This window comes from Limulus polyphemus, unplaced genomic scaffold (assembly GCF_000517525.1).
Source record: "Limulus polyphemus unplaced genomic scaffold, Limulus_polyphemus-2.1.2 Scaffold2522, whole genome shotgun sequence".
NCBI classification, from domain to species: domain Eukaryota; kingdom Metazoa; phylum Arthropoda; class Merostomata; order Xiphosura; family Limulidae; genus Limulus; species Limulus polyphemus.
This window is the reverse complement of record NW_013668132.1, coordinates 133,320-153,656: the sequence shown is the minus strand read 5'-3', so window position 1 is coordinate 153,656 and position 20,337 is coordinate 133,320. Positions and strand designations below refer to the sequence as shown.

The 20,337-nt window shown below is 35.6% G+C and overlaps 1 protein-coding gene across 1 annotated transcript in view; it reads left to right on the top strand.

Moving 5' to 3' along the window:
* LOC106467188 (histone acetyltransferase KAT6B-like) overlaps positions 1–12,101 on the top strand; it is a 24,139-nt gene extending 12,038 nt beyond the window's left edge. The window contains exons 5-8 of the mRNA XM_022395317.1: positions 1,472–1,609; positions 4,935–5,028; positions 6,738–6,855; positions 9,241–12,101. Of these exons, the coding sequence (XP_022251025.1) occupies positions 1,472–1,609; positions 4,935–5,028; positions 6,738–6,855; positions 9,241–9,381 (491 nt within the window). The 3' untranslated portion in view covers positions 9,382–12,101. The remainder of the gene's footprint in view (positions 1–1,471; positions 1,610–4,934; positions 5,029–6,737; positions 6,856–9,240) is intronic.
* The last annotated feature ends 8,236 nt before the right edge of the window (positions 12,102–20,337 follow it).

Genomic DNA, 20,337 nt, shown 5'->3' with positions numbered 1-20,337 from the left:
TAAGGTTCTGTCATCATCAGGGACAAGTACAAGTGCCTGATGATGACAGAACCTTATTGAAACGTTGTACATTTGCTGTTATGTTAAACTTATATTAAAGTTTTTGTTCATTACCCATTCAAGCCGTCTCCAAGCATTATTAATCTCAAAGTGGGTTCATCATCGAACATAGGGTAGATGTTTCTTCAGTAGATAGTTTAAACCTATAAGGTAGATGTTTCTTCAGTAGATAGTTTAAACCTATAAGGTAGATTTTTTTAAATAGATAGTTCAAACATATAGGTTAGATGTGTCTTTAATAGCGAGTTGAAACATATAGCATAGATGTTTCTTTTAGTAGACAGTTTAAACATATAGGGTATATGTTTCTTTAATAGATAGTTCAAACATATAGGTTAGACGTGTCTTTAATATACAGTTGAACAATATAGGTTTGATGTTTCTTTAATATAGAGTTGAAACAAATAGGGTAGGTGTTTCTTTAGTTGAGATTTGAAACATATCAGTTAGATGTTTCCTCAATAGGTAGTTCAAAGATATATGATTGATTTTTCTTTAATAGATAGTTGAGAGATATAGGTTAGACGTTTCATTATTAGAGAGCTGAAAGATAGGGTAGATGTTTCTTTAATAGTGAGTTGAAACATATGGTTTAGATGTTTTTTTAATTGAGATTTGAAACATATAGGTTAGATGTTTTTTTTATACAGAGTTAATAGATATAGGATAGATGTTTTCTTAATAGATAGCTCAAACATACGCTAGATGTTTCTTTAATAGATAGTTCAAACACATAGTTCAGATGTTTCTTTAATAGATAGTTCAAACACATAGTTCAGATGTTTCTTTAATAGATAGTTCAAACACATAGGTCAGATGTTTCTTTAATAGATAGTTCAAACACATAGGTCAGATGTTTCTTTAATAGATAGTTCAAACACATAGTTCAGATGTTTCTTTAATAGATAGTTCAAACACATAGGTCAGATGTTTCTTTAATAGATAGTTCAAACATATAGGGTAGATGTTTCTTTAGCAGAGAGTTGAAGCATATAGGGTAGATGTTTCAATAGCTAGTTCAAACATATAGGTTAAATGTTTCCTTAAGAGATAGTACAAACATATAGGTTAAATGTTTCTTTAAGAGATAGTTCAAACACACAAGGTAGATGCTTCTTTAAGAGCTAGTTCAAGCATATCTCAGATGTTTAGTATATCAATATTATCTTTGCATTTTTCTTGGTTAAAGCCGTGTTATCTTATTCTTATAATATAAGGTGTAAGGAGAATACATGATTAATTCTCTCTATAAATTATATATCAGCTTTGTTCAAAGCATTTAATACTAAAAATCCTTTGTGTATGAGCTATTCAACAATGCTGTCTCATCTATGTTAAATGAGTTTAAGTGCTTGTTGGCATCATTGTTAATTCTTGTAACAATTACAGTAATGTTCTTAAATTTCAACAGGATTGTGGTATTGTAGCAAGTGTAATGACGAAAAAGAATCAAGCATGGAAAAAGTGTCAACTTCAAGTGGGAATTACCCAAAGGAAAGTGTTTATTTTGAAACAAGTACCACTAGCTTCGTTACCCCAACAAGATCAGGTAATTCAGTTAGTACAATAAGATGCTTGTTGAAAGTAATTCCTTCTACCAAAGCATCCTAAATAATATCATGATGTTTACCAACGTTAACTTACAAATCCCAGTGAAAAAGAGATGTAGATCTAACATACACCTGGTAAACACTTTTAGAACTTACTTTTACAGTTGAAAAAGGCACAAAAAATATTACTTAGTTGATCACTTGTGTGGGACCCCTTCTTCCAATGTAAAAAACAAAATGAAAAGAAAGAGTAAACAATTAAATAGAAATAAACAGATGCAAATGGTAGAAATATTATATTTGTTTTTGGGATCAGTTATGCTCATATTCCTGTATGTAAAGGAGATGTGGGTCATCTGTAATCTTTAAAACATTGAAGACAGCTGTAAAGAATCTTTTCTTCCAACATAGTATGATTGACTTAAAACACACCATGGATCTTTGAAGGAAAGCATTTCATTGATATGACTATCAAACATTCCTTGGCTCACGTACACAGGCTGTTAACTTGCCTTCTTCCCCGTGTTTTGAAGCTACTTGTGGAATTGCTTCTACCATCTGCATGTGGTCATTCCAATGGAGTTGTCCCTCCATCCTCCAGTTGTTTGGTGGTTATGTTCTCATCTGGGTAATCATTGTATAAATGCACTTGCCACTTCTCTGGATGACATCCTACTGTCTTTCTGGTCTCTGGTTCCATGGCCTCTGGACTTGGGTTGTTCTACCTTTTTTCTAGTATGGAGGGGCCTTCCATTTTATGCCTTCCTGCTTATACATCTCCTCCCTTAACAGATTTCCTTCATCCACACCTCTCCATGTCAAGTTCTCTGGGTGGCTCAGTCTAACTGGCTTGGCCTTGGTCTCCCTCCACTGCCTGTAAGGGAGTCTGTGCCTTCGCACCATTTTCCATCCCTTCCCTTTCCCATATTTGTTTCTGGTCGGTTCCAGATTGCCTTCAGTTTCCTGTGGTTCCTTTCCCGTTTGTTTCTTCCTTGGAGCCTGTTGGTGATTCATAACCTTTCCCCCATCACCATCATGGGTTGGGTTCACCAGCTTATTCAGTTAGTTTACTCTTCCCTTTTCTCTGTATGTCACCTTCTTTATCATGTCTCCTCTCATCTATTTCGACCTGTCACCTTGTCTCTTGTGGTTCATTTCCATCATCCTCGAAGGTGATTGTCCAGGCCAGACTGTGGACTGCTTCTTATATATTTGTCTCTCATTACTTGCTTCATCTGGATGTATTATTTTCTGGTGGATATCATTTCCCTCCAGTGGTGACTCTCCTTGTGTCTTCATTACATATCCAGATCCCGCTCAGTGGGGAGTGTTGCCTGGTAAAGTATGCCTTACTTTAACCTGCACTTGCTACCTTTAAGATTGTAACACACTGTTGAGATGGGGTGTTTTGCAAGACCACTAGTGCTATATATCTGTATATAAAATTCTATTCCATACTTGGACTATAATGAGTAAAGCAGAAGGAGATTTCTACCCATCCTTGCCGCTCCCTTGATTGAATAAATCGGGAATAGTATGCTTTTCAAAATAGGGTTTTACAGTCACCATTGCACTTTCTCCAAGGTCTTTCCTCCAGACTCCCCACTGCCTTTTACTTTCCCTTCCTTGAGTGGAGTTTGAGAGTTCATACCATTTTCCAGTTGCTAGCTGCCGGGGTGGTGGACCATGGAGTCTTCTTCGGGAGTGTATCATACATATTGTAACATTAATTTTCTCTACACTCTCTTGAGAAGAGGATGAAGCTGGGAAACCTTGATTTTTTGTTCCAGGAGGTCTGATGTGGGAGGGAACTGGACCAGCCATTACTAGATTCTTGTTGTAATAACAATTTCCAGGTGATAGCACCCTGTTCTTACAATTGAAACTGGTAGATGCACCCCATCTGGATGAATTTTCATTGCCCCTATGGTTCAGCTTGGGGAACTTTGTCCACCTCATAATGCCAGTTGCAGGACATATGATACCCTGTGCCTCTGGTTGAGCACATGTTCCATATCTTACTCATAATCCTGAGTGCACATGGTTTTTATTTCCTGCTCTCATAGTTGAGTGAATTTTTTCTTTTCCTGGTCCTACTTTCCTGTTCTTACGGTTGAGTTGAGATTCACACACAGCCCCATAATTCTGTGTTCAGTTTGGTATACTTCTTGCCTTGTACAGTTGATGTGGAAGTTTGTCTGATGATTGCTGTTTGCTTCCTTCCTAATTGTAATTCCAGTTGTTTGCAGTATGGCATTTTGTTTACTTGCGGTTGAAGTTAGTGTATATCTATTGTTCACAGTTCCCTCACCATGTTACATTGTATATGCTCAATTGATTCTTCGGCACTCTCCTCCACCTTGTAATACTGAGGATGTGATGTGGAACCTTGTCTGTCCAGTTTGGGTTGGGGAGATTCTTGCTCCAATGGTTCCCGAGGCCTTGGTTTGGTCCTCGATGCTACCTGTTTCACAACACCTCTCTTCAAGGGCAAAGGGCATACCTGTTCCAGAAGTAGTGCAGTCCCCCTCATGTGTGCTTTCATTCAATTACTGACCACACCTGTTCAATTCCCTGTGGACACTTTCCATAGGGAGTCTCTTACTTCTATGCTACAGTGGTCCCTCCACCTCCTCAATATAGGATTCTAGCTTTTGTGTGAGCTTAAGTATGTATCATATTGAAAGTTATCATTTTATTACACTGAAAACAGATTTCTGATAGATACCTTCAGTATTTTTCTATTTTCTGGTGTGTCTAATCTTGAAAGTAAAGTACACAAAATGTAATACACAGGGAGCCAGCTGCTCCAGGAGTGTATGTCATGCTCCTATTGGTGGAGGGTTGTATTATGCACTGTGCATGCTAAATGAGCAGCCTGTACTGAGGGGGTATAAAGGCTAGTGAATCAAGCGAGAATAAAAAAAAAAATTTTATGCATTAGAGGGCAGATGAAATTGGGAAAAGCTTTTGTGTGGGTAGAGGTAAGTACCTACCTGAAATCTATTTTCAGTGTAGGAAAATGATAACGTTTACATTTCGTGTTATATAAGTTTTAATATATATATCTTTACATAAGTTTTAATATATATCTTTACACAAGTGCCATGTTCCTGTTGTTTTTAATCATTTTTACTACCAAAACTTATTAGTTATTGTTACTGGTAGTAAATGTAATGGAGTGATTTATATTTTCTTAGAAGAAAATTTCAAATGTGAGGCATACTCGTTCATAAGACTTAAAGGATGTATGCATATTTTATTTATTTATGAAAAATTACTTGTACTTTTTTTTCTCAGTTATGATCATAATTTCCCAAACAGAACTAGATCCCACAGTAGGACTTCCAACACCTTGTAGTTCTCCCGTACCTGAAGATAAACAACATCCTTGCATGCTGGGATCACTGAATAAAAGGTAAGGCTACTTTGAAAGTTTTAGTTGATTCCAATTCCTCCAACAGAAGACAAGTCCTTGTTGGGCTTTCCATAACATTTTTGTTCTCCATGTAGTTGTAGATAAACATCATCCATATGTTTAAAAAAGGTAAATATACTTTTAAAGTTCTTTTTGGCTCAGTTGGTCTCAACTCTCATGGCAAACCTTCCGACGCTTCATAGTTTTCCCGTATATGCAGATAAACATCACACTCACGTGCTAAGGGTCATTGAACAGAACGTAGGACAATTTTTAGACATACTTCTCTTTACAATATTTTATAATTAATTAATCACAAAGATTTTCAAATTCTGAAACATAACTTTAAGTAAAGTACTTCAAAATTTGAATGTTACTTTATATTATCATTACTAGGTCTTATTTCAAATGTATTGCCTTCAACCGAGATAGAATCAGGTATAACATCATTCACGTTATTTAATTCACTAAGCCTTATTTGAAATGTGCTGCGTTCAACTGGAACAGAGAGATTTACTATAGCATCATTAATATTTCCCACTTTTTTCTTTCAGTCATTGACTTCTTTGTAATTTGGAACTGATATTTGAAATTGTCTTCCGTCTAACTTGGAGGAGGGGTAACTTTTAGTCTCAGTTGACCTTAATTCTTATACAATTGATTGTTTTTCTGCTTAACATAATAAAATGATCTTACAGTTAGTTGTTCAACTCTTATAAGGACCCAACTCTTGGGGAAAGAATTAATTAACTGAATATGTATAAAAACGTATATATATTAACTAAAACTGTATTTTTGCAATTTTCACTCTAGATATTATTATTTATTTGTGTGAAATTATATAAATTTAACATTTTTGCACATGGAACAAAGCTTACATCAGAAAGTTTTTTGTTAGCCAATGAAAAAATTTTAGTGGACAGACTTCTGCTAACTATCAAGGCCTTTCCAAACTTACATTATTTATACTATGCAAAACTTTTGTTTATAAGTGGACCAAAGACAGAAATTCAAAAGTAACTAAGATGTAGAGGTTTGTAAGTAACAAAGGTGAAGAGGTTTCTAACAAACAAAGACAGAAGTTTCTAAGTAACTAAGACAAGGAGGGTTCTAAGTATCAAAGACGAAGAGGTTTCTAAGTAACTAAAACAAAGATGTTTCTAAGTAACAAAGCCAAAGAGATTTCTAAGTAACAAAGTCAAAGAGATTTCTAAGTAATAAAGATAAAGAGGTTTCTAAGAAACAAAGAGGTACAAGTTTCTAAGTAACAAAAATGTAGAGGTTTCTGAGTAACAAAGACAAGGTTTCTAAGTAACAAAGGTGAAGAGGTTTGTAAGTAATAATGACGTAGAGATTTCTAAGTAACAAAGATATAGAGGGCTCTAAGTAACAAAGAGGTAGAGGTTTCTTAGTAACTAAGACAAAGAGGTTTCTAAGTAACAAAGATAAAGAGGTTTTTAAGAAACAAAGAGGTAGAAGTTTCTAAGTAACAAAAATGTAGAGGTTTCTGAGTAACAAAGACAAGGTTTCTAAGTAACAAAGGTGAAGAGGTTTGTAAGGAATAAAGATGTAGAGATTTCTAAGTAACAAAGATATAGTGGGCTCTAAGTAACAAAGAGGTAGAGGTTTCTTAGTAACTAAGACATAGAAGTTTCCAAGTAGCCAAGATATGTGGTTTCTAAAAAGACTTTACATTGAATGCCTTACAGAACACTCAGCCAGTATCCAGAAATTGTTCCTGATGCTAAAGACTGGACCATTGATGACGTTGAAGAATTTTTCTCTTACGTTGGATTTCCTGAACAAGCTTCTGCTTTCAAAGAACAGGTACATTTTTAGCCATCTGTGCTGTTAAAACTTCTGAAATGGACCTATTGCACTAGCATGGTTTTAACTATTTTAACTTATGTCATTCATACCTTATTGGGTACTTTTCACCAGTGGTTACAACTTATGCTTTGCTACTCTGGTTGCTTAGAGTACATCTGAATTCTGCATGTGATAATATATATATATATGGTGTGAATGTTCAAATCAGGTTTTTTAGTTATGTATGTATGTATATGTAACTTGAAACCTTCAATTTTAATAAAAGAGAGGTGACTTTGTTCCGAACCACATGGCTTGCTGAGTTATGCAGTTCAAGTTAAGTAACTTAATTAAGTAAGTTAATTAACTGCTCTAGCTGAAAATAGGAATAGACTTACGTAAAGGTTGTGTGATAAGTTAAGCTTATTATTTTAAAAATGTAAGTTTGTTTAAATCTTTAACATAATACAGCTCCTCTTGTTTTTATTCAGTTTAAGGTTTGTAATACAACAAATAAACTTCATTGTGCCAAAGAGTTTTTGTCAACATACATACATAATGACTCACCTATAGATCTAGTTCTGTAAATAGAAACGTCATTAATAAGCTTTCCAATACAATACTTTACCTCCACTCATAATAGCTTTTCTCATTCATTACTGCCCTCTACATATGCAATTTTCACTTGCCACTAGCCTTGATATTCCCACCTACACCCACATTTTTACATGTGGTACAGCTGAGCTGTAACATGCAACAACCCTCCACCAACAGGAGTATGACACCCTCTTGTTGCATATCCCAGGTCACACCTATGGATTCTCCCAGACTTTCTTCCACCTTCCTCAATATGGTATCCCAAGTATGTTATCTTTTGTCTGTATCCCCTGTGTCTTAAGATTTCTCCCTTTCCCTCCTGCATGCTACCTTATTTTCCCACAATTACATTCTGGGATCAGTATGCCTCTTCCCCCCTCTTGCCTCTGATTCCTATGCATTAGTATTTCAGTATTCAGAATTTCTTTTTCTAGACTAACAGCACTTAAGTCTTTGATTCAGGTGTGGGGTAGGTGGGAGTATCATGGCTAGTGGCAAGCAAAAATTGCACATATAGAGGGTAGCAGTGAATGAGGAAAAAGTATTATGAGAGTGGATGAAAATTATAGCTTTCAGTAGAAATAATCCATTGATTAGTATGAATCATAGTGAGTAAGATTGATTAATTGATTGTGGTTACTCCATCTTTTTTAACACTTTCACCTTAACTGTACGTGATGAGTGTTAGCACATCTTAAACATGCTGCAAAAAATGAAGTAAACAATTCAAGATAACAGTCATAGTTATATATATATATGAATAAAAGATAAAACTATAGTTCACTTAAGTGGGAAAAAAATGTATTTCTTATTGAATATAGTACTTTTAAGACTGTTTATAGTTTATCTTGGTAGATTCTTCTAAAACTGTATACATTCTTTATAAGATATCACTTATTGGAGCATAACAACTAAATATTGTTATCTCATATTGGAGTCTAACAACTAAATATTATTATCTCTTTATTAAAGTCTAACATCCAAATATTGTTATCTGTTATTGGAGTTTAACAACTAAATATTGTTATCTCATATTGGAGTCTAACAACTAAATATTGTTATCTGTTATTGGAGTTTAACATCTAAATATTGTTATCTCTTTATTAAAGTCTAACATCTAAATATTGTTATCTCTTTATTAAAGTCTAACATCTAAATATTGTTATCTCTTTATTAAAGTCTAACATCTAAATATTGTTATCTCTTTATTAAAGTCTAACATCTAAATATTGTTATCCGTTATTCAAGTCTAACATCTAAATATTATTATCTCTTATTGGAGTCTAACATCTAAATATTGTTATCCCTTAATAGAATCTAACACCTAAATATTGTTATCCATTATTGAAGTCTAACATCTAAATACTGTTATCCCTTATTGGAGTCTAACATTTAAATATTGTTTTCCCTCATTGAAATCTCACATATAAACATTGTTATCCTTTATTGGAGCCTAACATCTCAATATTGTTATCCATTATTGAAGTCTAACATATAAGCATTGTTATCCTTTATTGGAGCCTAACATCTAAATATTGTTATCCATTATTGAAGTCTAACATATAAATATTGTTATCCTTTATTGTAGTATAACATGTTTATATTATTATCTCTTACTGAAGTTTAACATCTACATCTTGTTATCAGTCATGCTTGTTTCTTGCTTATAAGCCTCAGATCTGATGGAATTACGATTCTATTATTCAGATAACTGGCTATTATGACTAGGAATTATGTGTTATCACTCATAATTCCCACTTGTGTAGAAGTACAGAAACTGAGAAGAATAACATTTTCTTCTTACAGGAAATTGATGGCAAATCCCTGTTGCTCATGAAAAGAAGTGATGTCTTAACAGGTCTCTCTATTCGTCTTGGTCCCGCTCTGAAGATCTACAATCATGTAAAACGGCTTCAGACAGGCTTACCAAATGGTCATCTCTTGTAGTTCACATGAAGGTCAAAATCTTTGTGATTCTTGTATAAAGGGAAACTTGAACTTCACTGTTTATTTAGGTGAACATGTTGGATCACTGTAAACACTTTCTCTAGACTTGAACTTTTCCTGTGTTTTTAAGTGGTAGTTTCAATTTGGTTTATATATGTGGATGAAAAGGTTCAAGCTACACAGTTATTTAGCCCAAATAAGATCAGGTGTAATATTAAAACATGATACTAGAAAGGATTGCTAAAGATCTAATATCAAATACTAAAACATGATGTTAGAATGGATTGCTAGAAAAACTCAGATGTCAAATACTAAAACATGACATTAGAAGAGATTGCTAGAGAAGATGTCAACTATTCAAACGTGATATTAGAAATGGATTGGTAGAGAAGCTCAGATGTCAAATATTAAAACATGACATTAGAAAAGATTGCTAGAGAAGATGTCAACTATTCAAATGTGACATTAGAAATGGATTGGTAGAGAAGCTCAGATGTCAAATACTAAAACATGACATTAGAAGAGATTGCTAGAGAAAGATTAGATGTCAAATATTACAGCATAACATTAGAAGGGATTGCTAGCACTGTCATCTTTGTAATATAAAAATGTCAACTCTCCATTGCACTAATTCTCTTCTCTATAATGTCAGAATAATTCTCTTACTTAGTACATTTACACTGCATTAAAAGATATAATATATTTACTGGTTTGAAGCATAGGTAACTAATTATACATATTAAAATCACAGTTTTAAAGACGATGCCTTTTTTTGGAGTTCAACATTTGTCTTTAGTTTCACTGACTTTGTTAAACATTTATAGTTTAGATTTCAGCATTAGCTCTTTGTCTTTTTGTTTCCTCTCAAGTATATCAGTTCTTATAGCTGATGTGGTATTTCACACTTTAATACTTACACAGCACTGTACCAGTTGTTACAACTAATGTGGTATTTCACACTTTAATACTTACACAGCACTGTACCAGTTGTTACAACTAATGTGGTATTTCACACTTTAATACTTACACAGCACTGTACCAGTTGTTACAACTAATGTGGTATTTCACACTTTAATACTAACACAGCACTGTACCAGTTGTTACAACTAATGTGGTATTTTAACTTTAATAGTTACACAGCACTGTACCAGTTGTTACAACTAATGTGGTATTTCACACTTTAATACTAACACAGCACTGTACCAGTTGTTACAACTGATTTGGTATTTCACACTAGTGCCTGGGAGAGAAATCCTGGGCTCTGGTGCTTCCCCTGATTCTGGGCCCCTCATCCTCTCAATCATGTATGTTATTTTTGCCCTTGAAAGATGCAACCTCTTAAAGTGGGAATGTTCACTATTATGCAGCATCAGCATATAAATATTACTTTTTGTTTGAGAGAAGGACATTTTGTTATCATATGTGTGGAAAATATTCCGTGCCCCAGTGATTCACACCCTGTGCACCTCCCTCTCCCAGGCCCTGTTTCACACATTAGTAGTTACACAATACTGTACCAGTTGTTACAACTGATGTGGTATTTCAGACTTTAATAGTTACACAATACTGTACCAGTTGTTACAACTGATGTGGTATTTTGGACTTTAATAGTTACACAATATTGTACCAGTTGTTACAACTGATGTGGTATTTCGGACTTTAATAGTTACACAATACTGTACCAGTTGTTACAACTAATGTGGTATTTCGGACTTTAATAGTTACACAATACTGTGCCAGTTGTTACAACTGATGTGGTATTTCGGACTTAATAGTTACACAGCATTGCACCAGTTGTTACAACTGATGTGGTATTTCGGATTTTAATAGTTACACAATACTGTGCCAGTTGTTACAACTGATGTGGTATTTCGGACTTTAATAGTTACACAATACTGTACCAGCTGTTACAACTGATGTGGTATTTCGGGCTTTAATAGTTACACAACACTGTACCAGTTGTTACAACTAATGTGGTATTTCGGACTTTAATAGTTACACAATACTGTACCACTTGTTACAACTGATGTGGTATTTCAGATTTTAATAGTTACACAGCACTGTACCAGTTGTTACAACTAATGTGGTATTTCACACTTTAATACTTACACAGCACTGTACCAGTTGTTACAACTGATGTTGTATTTCTAACTAATAATTACACAGCATTGCACCAGTTGTTACAACTAATGTGGTATTTCACACTTTAATACTTACACAGCATTGCACCAGTTGTTACAACTAATGTGGTATTTCAGACTTTAATAGTTACACAGCACTGTACCAGTTGTTACAACTGATGTTGTATTTCGGACTTTAATAGTTTCAAAGCACTATATGTAAAATTATTAACTTTTGTAAGTTTCTTATATTCAAACATAAAATCACAACAATATTTAGATATTATATAATATGTATCTTTATCAAAATTTAAGCCAAACGAATACTTGAATAAAACATTTATTGTAAAGCATAAGACTGTAGTGTAGCAAATTTGGTTTATTATAGCAACAGTTGAATGTGTACATTTAGTTAGAATTAACATGTTAACTATTTTTGGAAAATACTGTCTGAAAATAAGAAAAATAAACCATATTGATGGATGACTTTCCTCTTGATTAACTAGGTTATTCTCAGTCCTAGCCAGTTTTGTATTTTTAGTATTGTATTTTAGTCACTGTAACTGTCATCAAATAAATTACCACAGTCATGAAATTACAGGCAGTCTGAAATAGTGACAAGGTTTATACACACACTTATTAAATCCTGCTTAGGAAATTAACAAAGATTTTTCTACATTTCTTAATACAATAATCCAGAACTATTTCTTAACATCTTGAGTATCTCTGTGAGAGATCTAGTTTAATCCTAGTAACAAAAATTACACCGCTAGAGGCTTCCATTGTTCTTGTTTGTTACAATGCAGGTTTTTATTGTATTCACTGCATCCCATGATGTAAGGAATAAATTGAAGCCTCACTTCCACAGTCCTAATACAGTATTTATAAAATTTAACTTTGTTTCAAATTCCATGTTTGTTGGTGCAAAAAATAAAAGACTTAGCTATTTAACAGGGTTTTTTTTTTTGTTTTGTTTATGGTGCCCCTAGTGGCCTAAAATGTTAACTTTACCACGCTGTATTTTATTTTTCTCTTCTGAATACTTGACATCAAATTTAAACTTAAAAACTGTGAATTTTCTAATACTTCCCAGAAGGGTGGTTTCTTACTTAATCACTAGCATTTCTCAATATTTGTGTAATTTTAAAGAAGATAGTTTTTAATTTATAAGAAGAATATTCATAAACAGTTAACTTGAAAAAACACATACTTATAATTCCATATACACATCATACTAAGTGGTGACACAAGCTGAAGTAACAAACACACACGGGACATTTAAGTAAGACATCAATATCATGCCTACCTAATAATTAGAAAGAAAGGGCCATTGTTAACATTTTTGTGAGCACAGCTTTTGTACAAACAAGTGTAAAAAAGTCTTGTCATTGATAGAATAATGTGGAGGAAGAAATCTGTTCTCTTCATAATTCCCAATTACTGTACATGTATATAAATGGAAAGAATATTATAAGTTACCAGGTAGATGAAAAGAACTTACCAGGTGGTTAGGGCGCTCGACTCGCAATCTGAGGGTCGCGGGTTCAAATCCCCGTCCCACCAAACATGCTCACCCTTTCAGCCGTGGGGATGTTATAATGTGACGGTCAATCCCACTATTCGTTGGTAAAAGAGTAGTCCAAGAGTTGGCGGTGGGTGGTGATGACTAGCTGCCTTCCGTCTAGTCTTACACTGCTAAATTGGGGACTGCTAGTGCAGATAGCCCTCGTGTAGCTTTGCACAAAATTCAAAACATACAAACAAACAGAACAAAACTTCAATAAATGATGTAATGATTAACTGTTTAAACGCTTTATTTTGAATAGAAATAAGCACATAACTTTCCCGTTATTATGAAAATACACATGAAATGTTAAATCAAATATTTTTTGTGCCCTATGTATAAATGCCAACCCAAGATGAAAACATTATGATATTAAATAAAAGCTCCCCCCCCGAGGCACAGCGGTATGTCTGCGGACTTACAACTCTAGAATTCGGGTTTTGATACCCGTGGTGGGCAGAGCACAGATAACCCATTATGTGGCTTTGTGCTTAATTATAAACAAACAAACTAACTAAATAAAAGACAAAAATTAGTCTTACAAACATTTGTCTCAAGAAAAAATATATTATTGCCAAGTTCTATACATTCCTCAGGCTTAGCAGTTAAACACAAAATGTGTTCTTTGTAAGCTCTAGCCATTCTTTGGGCTAAGCTGTCAAATACAAAATGTGTTGATGCTAAGTTCTAGCCATTTCTTAAGCTTAGCCGTCTTTTGGTGCTGTATTTAGTGTTGGTCTCGGTACTAAAAGCCTTTCAGTGGCTCAGAAATAAAGTTGAGGACTTATAATGTACAAATTGGGTTTTTATACCCATAATAAGCAGCTCACAGATACCCCCATTGTGTTATTTTATGCTTAGCGACAAACCTTACTATGGGTATTGTCTTAAATATATAACTTATGCAGCGACAGTAATGGTATTTTCATCAATAGCAAAGTACGATCAGTCGTGAGTTACTTATTCAAAGATTAATAATGTTAAAACACACATCACAAAGTAAAACATAATAAATCTTAGACCTATCAAAATAGTATGAAGTTTCCAAGATGTAGAAAAATTATTCAACAGTACTAATAGTAATAGTTCTTTTCTGTCATAGGAATTTGATCCTTAAGTTTAAGGATTAATATGGCTTTAAAATTATTTTTTGTACTTTTGTGTTGTATTTATTTCATAAAACAAATGGGAGATTGTCAATAATGCTGCAATGAAGTTTACAGTTTTTACTTCCTACTGATCGGACAGGCCAGGTGGCTAGGGCGTTCAACTCGCAATCCTCGTCACACCAAACATGCTCGTCCTTTCAGCCGTGGGGGCGTTATAATGAGACGGTCAATCCCACTATTCGTTGGTAAAAGAATAGCTCAAGAATTGGCGGTGGGTGGTGATGACTAGCTGCCTTCCCTCTAGTCTTACACTGCTAAATTAGGGACGGCTAGTGCAGATAGCCCTCGTGTAGTTTTGCGTGAAATTCGAAACAAACAAACTAAATGGACATGAAAAAGGTTATAAAAATTTAAGACGACTAAATTTATAGTGTTAACTAAGTAAATAACTCGCACTTTTTTAATGTCTGCATAGTATCTGAAAGTTAGACTGAATTTTGAAGAAAAAAAGGTAGTTATAAGAAGTGTTAGATATACACGACTGTCCATTTTAAGTTTACTACGACAGTATTATTTAGTTTAAGACAAATTTAGTGAAAGATATGGTCAAATAGATCTAGGCTGTGTTTGTAAGTTTAGCCATAAAAAAGTGTATAGTGGCGACTTTAAAGTGAATAATCGCAGATTGTACTCTGATAACAGAGTAGAGAAGAAGAATTTATCTTGCCAATTATGATCTGAAGTAACTGAACCAGCCTGTGTGTGGACTTCTGAAGTAAAATAAAATTACTTAAAGCTCTGGATACAATTGTGGTAACCAACAGGTTAACGTAAGTGAACTTATCACTGATTGACTTGTGGTAATAGAGAAGAGAAGAATAATTCGTCTTATCAATTGAGTTATAAAGTAACTGACTAGCCTGTGGAGTCTTGACAAAAAGAGACGATTATTTAAAGCTCTGGGTACAACTGTGTAAGAAACATTTGTATATACGTTTGACTTGTTTTGGATATATTATTTTAAAACAAGTGGATTGTATGCTGTTAGTTTATTGTTGAAATTTATCACCAACAAGTCACAGACACCTACCGTAAAGAATCCGGTCCATCCATACATACGGAAAAAATTGACATTGGCGAGCTAGCCAGGATTATGCAGTGGTAAATGGCGGTAAAAGAAGACGTGAACGATAGCAAAAATAGGCCTATATACCCACAACTGTAGTGGTGGCGAAAATATTATTAAGATTACAGTCACGTTATATAACCATGTCCACTGACTTTGATAAGAGGGTAGAGAGAGGTGAGCGACTTGGGCTCAATGACAGTGATCTACGATAGTTTGTTGAACAAGAATTAGAGAGAGAGGAGCGTCAACAGAGAAGAGAAGAAGAAAAGGAAATAGAGAGAGAGGGAATAAAAGCACAAATTGAGAACAGAAAGATCACACGGATGCTTTCATGAAAGATTCGCCCCAAGTCAGAACGGGGACAAAGGCGACTGGGCAGTCTGTCTCAACCTCCTTCTCACAGGAAAAGACCTATAAGTGTATGCAAGCATGATGTCAATAGATGCCATGGACTATGACAAGTTAAAAGTGGTGTTGCTGAAATGCCATAAACTTACCGAAGAAGGTGTTTCGTCGGAATTTCATAGAAGTCAAACCTGACACTGGAGAAATTGTATTTCAGTTTGTGGCATGTCTACAGTGATATATACTTCACAAGGTGGACGGACATGGCTAAGTGTGAAAATAGTTTTGAAGGACTGAAAGATCTACTAATACATGAAGAGTTAATTATCATGTGCTCCACTGACATATCACTGCTTCTAAAGGAGAGAGCACCAAAAGTTGTGGACGAGATGATCAATTTGGCAGAATAGCATATGGAAGCCCATGGAGGAAGTATAACTGGCAAATCCAAGTATAACCAGTTAAAATCAAAACCAGTGGTGGCTGACCAGAAACAGGATACCACCAAAAGTGACAAGAACTTAACAGACAAAAGGGAGGAGATATGCTATGCTTTTTATATAATTAAGTACATTGCAAATGAGTGCAAGTCTGGTACCAACAAGCAACATAAAACAGCTGGAGCTACCTACAAAGATGGTGCTGGCAAAAAACAAGAAAAGAGTGACTATCACTATAGATGCTGCTGCCAGAAGAAACAGAATAGAGACAACACGTCAGATCCAACTCAAGAAGGAATTGCTATCTCCATGATTAAACAGTGCATGACTGATGGTCAGCTTAAGTGAGCAAATGGGCCAACAGTGCCAGTGGTGATTGTAGCGTGTGACCAACACTGAGAGGTGCCAACAAATCAGAAAATTAGAGAATGTGAGAGCTATATCAGGGACAAGAAAGTGAAGGTTCTATGAGACACTGGGTGCTGTAGTGCAGTAGTGAAAACCAGTCTTGTATCTAATGACCAGATGATGGGCAAGGTATATCTGTGTGTGCTGATTGATGGAACATTGAGAAAGTTTTCCATAGCTAGAATAAAGGTGAACACTCCATACTACGTGGGAGACCTTGAGGCCATGTGTATGAAGACACCCAGGTGTGACTTGATGATTGGCAATATACCAGGCAGTAGAAGTTTGGAGGAACCAAATAGAAAGGAAACTGATGAAGCATCTGCAGTCACCACAACAGCTCAAGAAAAGAAGAGCAAACAAAACCCTATGCCCCTTCAAATCTCAAAAAGTGGCATCTCGAATGTAGATCTACAGGAACTGAAGGAGGACAGAAGAAAAAACTCTTCACAACAGAAACTTTGGGGCAGTGTCCAGAAGAAAGTCGAGCAAAAGACAAAGAGGAAAGGGACTTACAGAATAGAAGGGAGTGCTGTACCAGATCTCTCAAAGCAATTATACTAGAGAAGTTAAACAGAATACCAGCCTCAAATAAGGAAGCTGGCTCACGAGTCGATTGTGGGAGGACGCCTAGGAGCAAAGAAGACAGTAAACAGAATCAACAGCAACTTCCACTGGCCGGAGGTCATCATAGATATGACCAGATTCTGTAGGTCATGTGACATCTGCCAAAAGACAGTACCTAGAGGGAAGATAGCCAAGATGCCACTGGGGGAGATGCCTCCCATAGAAGAGCTGTTCAGCAGAGTAGCTGCAGACTTGATCAGAACACTGGAACCTGTGTCTGACAAAGGCAACCAGTATGTGCTGACAGTAGTGGACTATACGACACATTACTCAGAAGACATACCACTGCCAAAGATAGAGACAGAGAGAGTAGCTGAAGTCCTCCTGGAAGTGTTCTGAAGAGTAAGCTTTCCAAAAGAGGTTTGTAGAGTATTCAGCACTAGGCAACTCTTTACCAACCCATACAACCTCAGCTGTAATGGACTTTGTGAAAGAGTCAATGGAGTTTTAAAGTGTATGCTGAAGAAGATGTACCAAGAGAGACCATGTGACTGGAACAGGTACTTGCAGGCAGTATTATTTGCTTACTGAGAAGTCCCACAAGCAAGTACAGGATTTTCACCCTTTGAGTTGCTGTATGGAAGAACATTACAACATCCGATACAGATATTGAAAGAGCTGTGGGCAAGAGAAGAAGAGTCAGAAGGGAGGAATCCATATCAGTACATGTTAAACCTCAGAAACTAACTGGGAGAGAACTGTCAACTAGCTCGAGAAAGTTTGTATGCAGCTCAAGGCAGTCAGAAGCACTTCTATGACAAAAAGGTCTAGGTTGGACAGAATATCTTAGTTCTGCAACCCACAGACAACAACAAACTACCCTTGCAGTGGAAAGGGCCTTTTGAGGTGCAGGAAGTGGTCAACAGAATGGACTATAAGGTGAAAGTGGACAGGAAGACCAGGATCTACCATGCCAATCTGTTGATGATGTACTTTGAGAAAAAAGAAGACCTAATTGGTGCAGCTGTTGAGACACAGATAGATATTGCAGGTGTGGCTGTCATCGATACAAAACCAGAAGATGGTGATTTTGTCATAGCAGGTGAAGACCTACTAGACCTAAGACCACTGGGTGGATATGAGAAATACAAAAACGTCAACATCAGTGAAGAGTTGATTGGCAAGCAGAAGAAAGATTTACTAGACCTACTGTGTCAGTATGTAGATGTCTTCACAGATAGACCAGCCAAGACAGATCTTGTGCAACATAAGATTGAGACAATGACCAGCAATCCTGTCAAGGTGAAGCCTACCAGATTCCCTATGTGAAGAGAGATCGACAAGAGGACTGCAAATGTTGATACAGACTGTATGAGTAGACTTTGTGCATAAACTGAGAACAATCTTTGTATATAATATAAAAAAATTGTAAATATTTTTCTTAAAGAGAGGCTTATTGTTAGATATACAACTGTTCATTTTAAGTATAATACATTATTATTTCGTTTATATTGTGTGAGCACGAAAGTAAGACAAAGTTAATGAAATATATAGTCAAATAGATCAAGGCTGTGTTTGTAAGTTTAGCCATAAAGTATATAGTGCCGACTTTTAAAGTGTAATAATCGCAGATTGTATTGTAATAACAGAGTAGAGAAGAGTAATCTGTCTTGTAAATTGGGTTCTGAATTAACTGAACCAGACTGCGTGGACTTTTGACGTACAATAAAATTATTTAAAGCTTTGGATACAGCTGTGGTAATCCATGGGTTGATGTAAGTGAATTTATCACTGATTGTGTTGTGGTAACAGCGTAGATAAAATAATTTGTCTTTTCAGTTGGGTTCTAAAGTAACTGCACCAACCTATTTAAAGCTCTGGTTACAACTATGGTGTTTCTTTTCTTTCTTTTGAAGTTCTGCGCTAGTCGTCCCTAATTTAGTACTATAAGACCAGAGGGAAGGCAGTTAGTCATCATCACCCACTGCCAACTCTTGGGCTACTCTTTTAACAACAAATAGTGGGATTGACCGTCACATTATAATGCACCCACAGCTGAAAAGACGAGCATGTTTGGTGGAACAGGGATTCGAACCCGTAACCCACAGCTTGCGACTCGAGCGTCTTAACTACCTGGCCATGCCAGGCCACAACTGTGGTGATTAAATGTGTAATGAACATTTGTATATACAATCGACTTGTTTCGAATATATTTTCTCAAACAAGTGGATTGTGTGCTGTCTATTTATTGTTGAAATTTATTGCCAACAAGTCACAGACACTTACCGTAAAGAATCTGGTCCATCTATACATATGTAAAAACTTGACATAAAGTTTCGCAGAAGACAGGTGCATCTATTGTTAGATAACTATCACCAAGGAACAATTCAAATGTGCTTCAACACAAGTGATCCCACAGAAGTGGTATCCACAAATACCACATATTTCGCTTCTCTTTTAGCTCCCAAAAATAAAATATATAATTATAAACATTTTTCAGATATACCTGCTTTTTAGAGCATTTACAGACTTTCACATATAGGAAACCTACCTTGCACCGCACTGATCTTATTTCGTGTTCTATAATTCAGTGTTTCTGAACCACCGGTCCATAACAACCATTTTAATGATCCATGCAATTTCATACACATACACACACAAAAAAAAAAACTGACAGAATATCTACCCAGACAGTTTAGGGAGGCAGTGAGCCGGTATCTGAAAAGGTTGAGTTTGTTTGTTTGTGATTAAACACAAAGCTACACATTGAGTTATATGCCGGGTTTTAGAATTATAAGTCTTTAGACTTATTGCTAAGCCACTGGGAGACAAAATGGTTGAGAAACGTTGCTATAGTTACTCACTGGCAAGGCGGGTGCCCTACTTATGTATATTTAGACATTACTCATGGACAGTATCGCTATGTTCAAGTTTAGATATACCTGGAAGTTAAGAGGGAAGGCAGCTAGTTATCGCCACCCACGCCAACTCTTTTACCAACGAATAGTGAGATTGACTGTCACATTATAACGCCCCCACGGCTGAAAGGGCGAGCATGTTTGGAGGGACGGGGATTCGAACCCGCGACCCTCAGATTGCGAGTCGAGCGCCCTAACCACCTGACCATTCTTTAAATAAATCGTATCATAGAAATCATCACCACAACTTTTTTGTAAAACTACTTAGTATTCACTTTTAAAATACAAGAAGGGTTTACTTCACGAAAGTTCCAATACATTTATTGTGCTTGTGAATTATATAAAGGTCTGTCAAC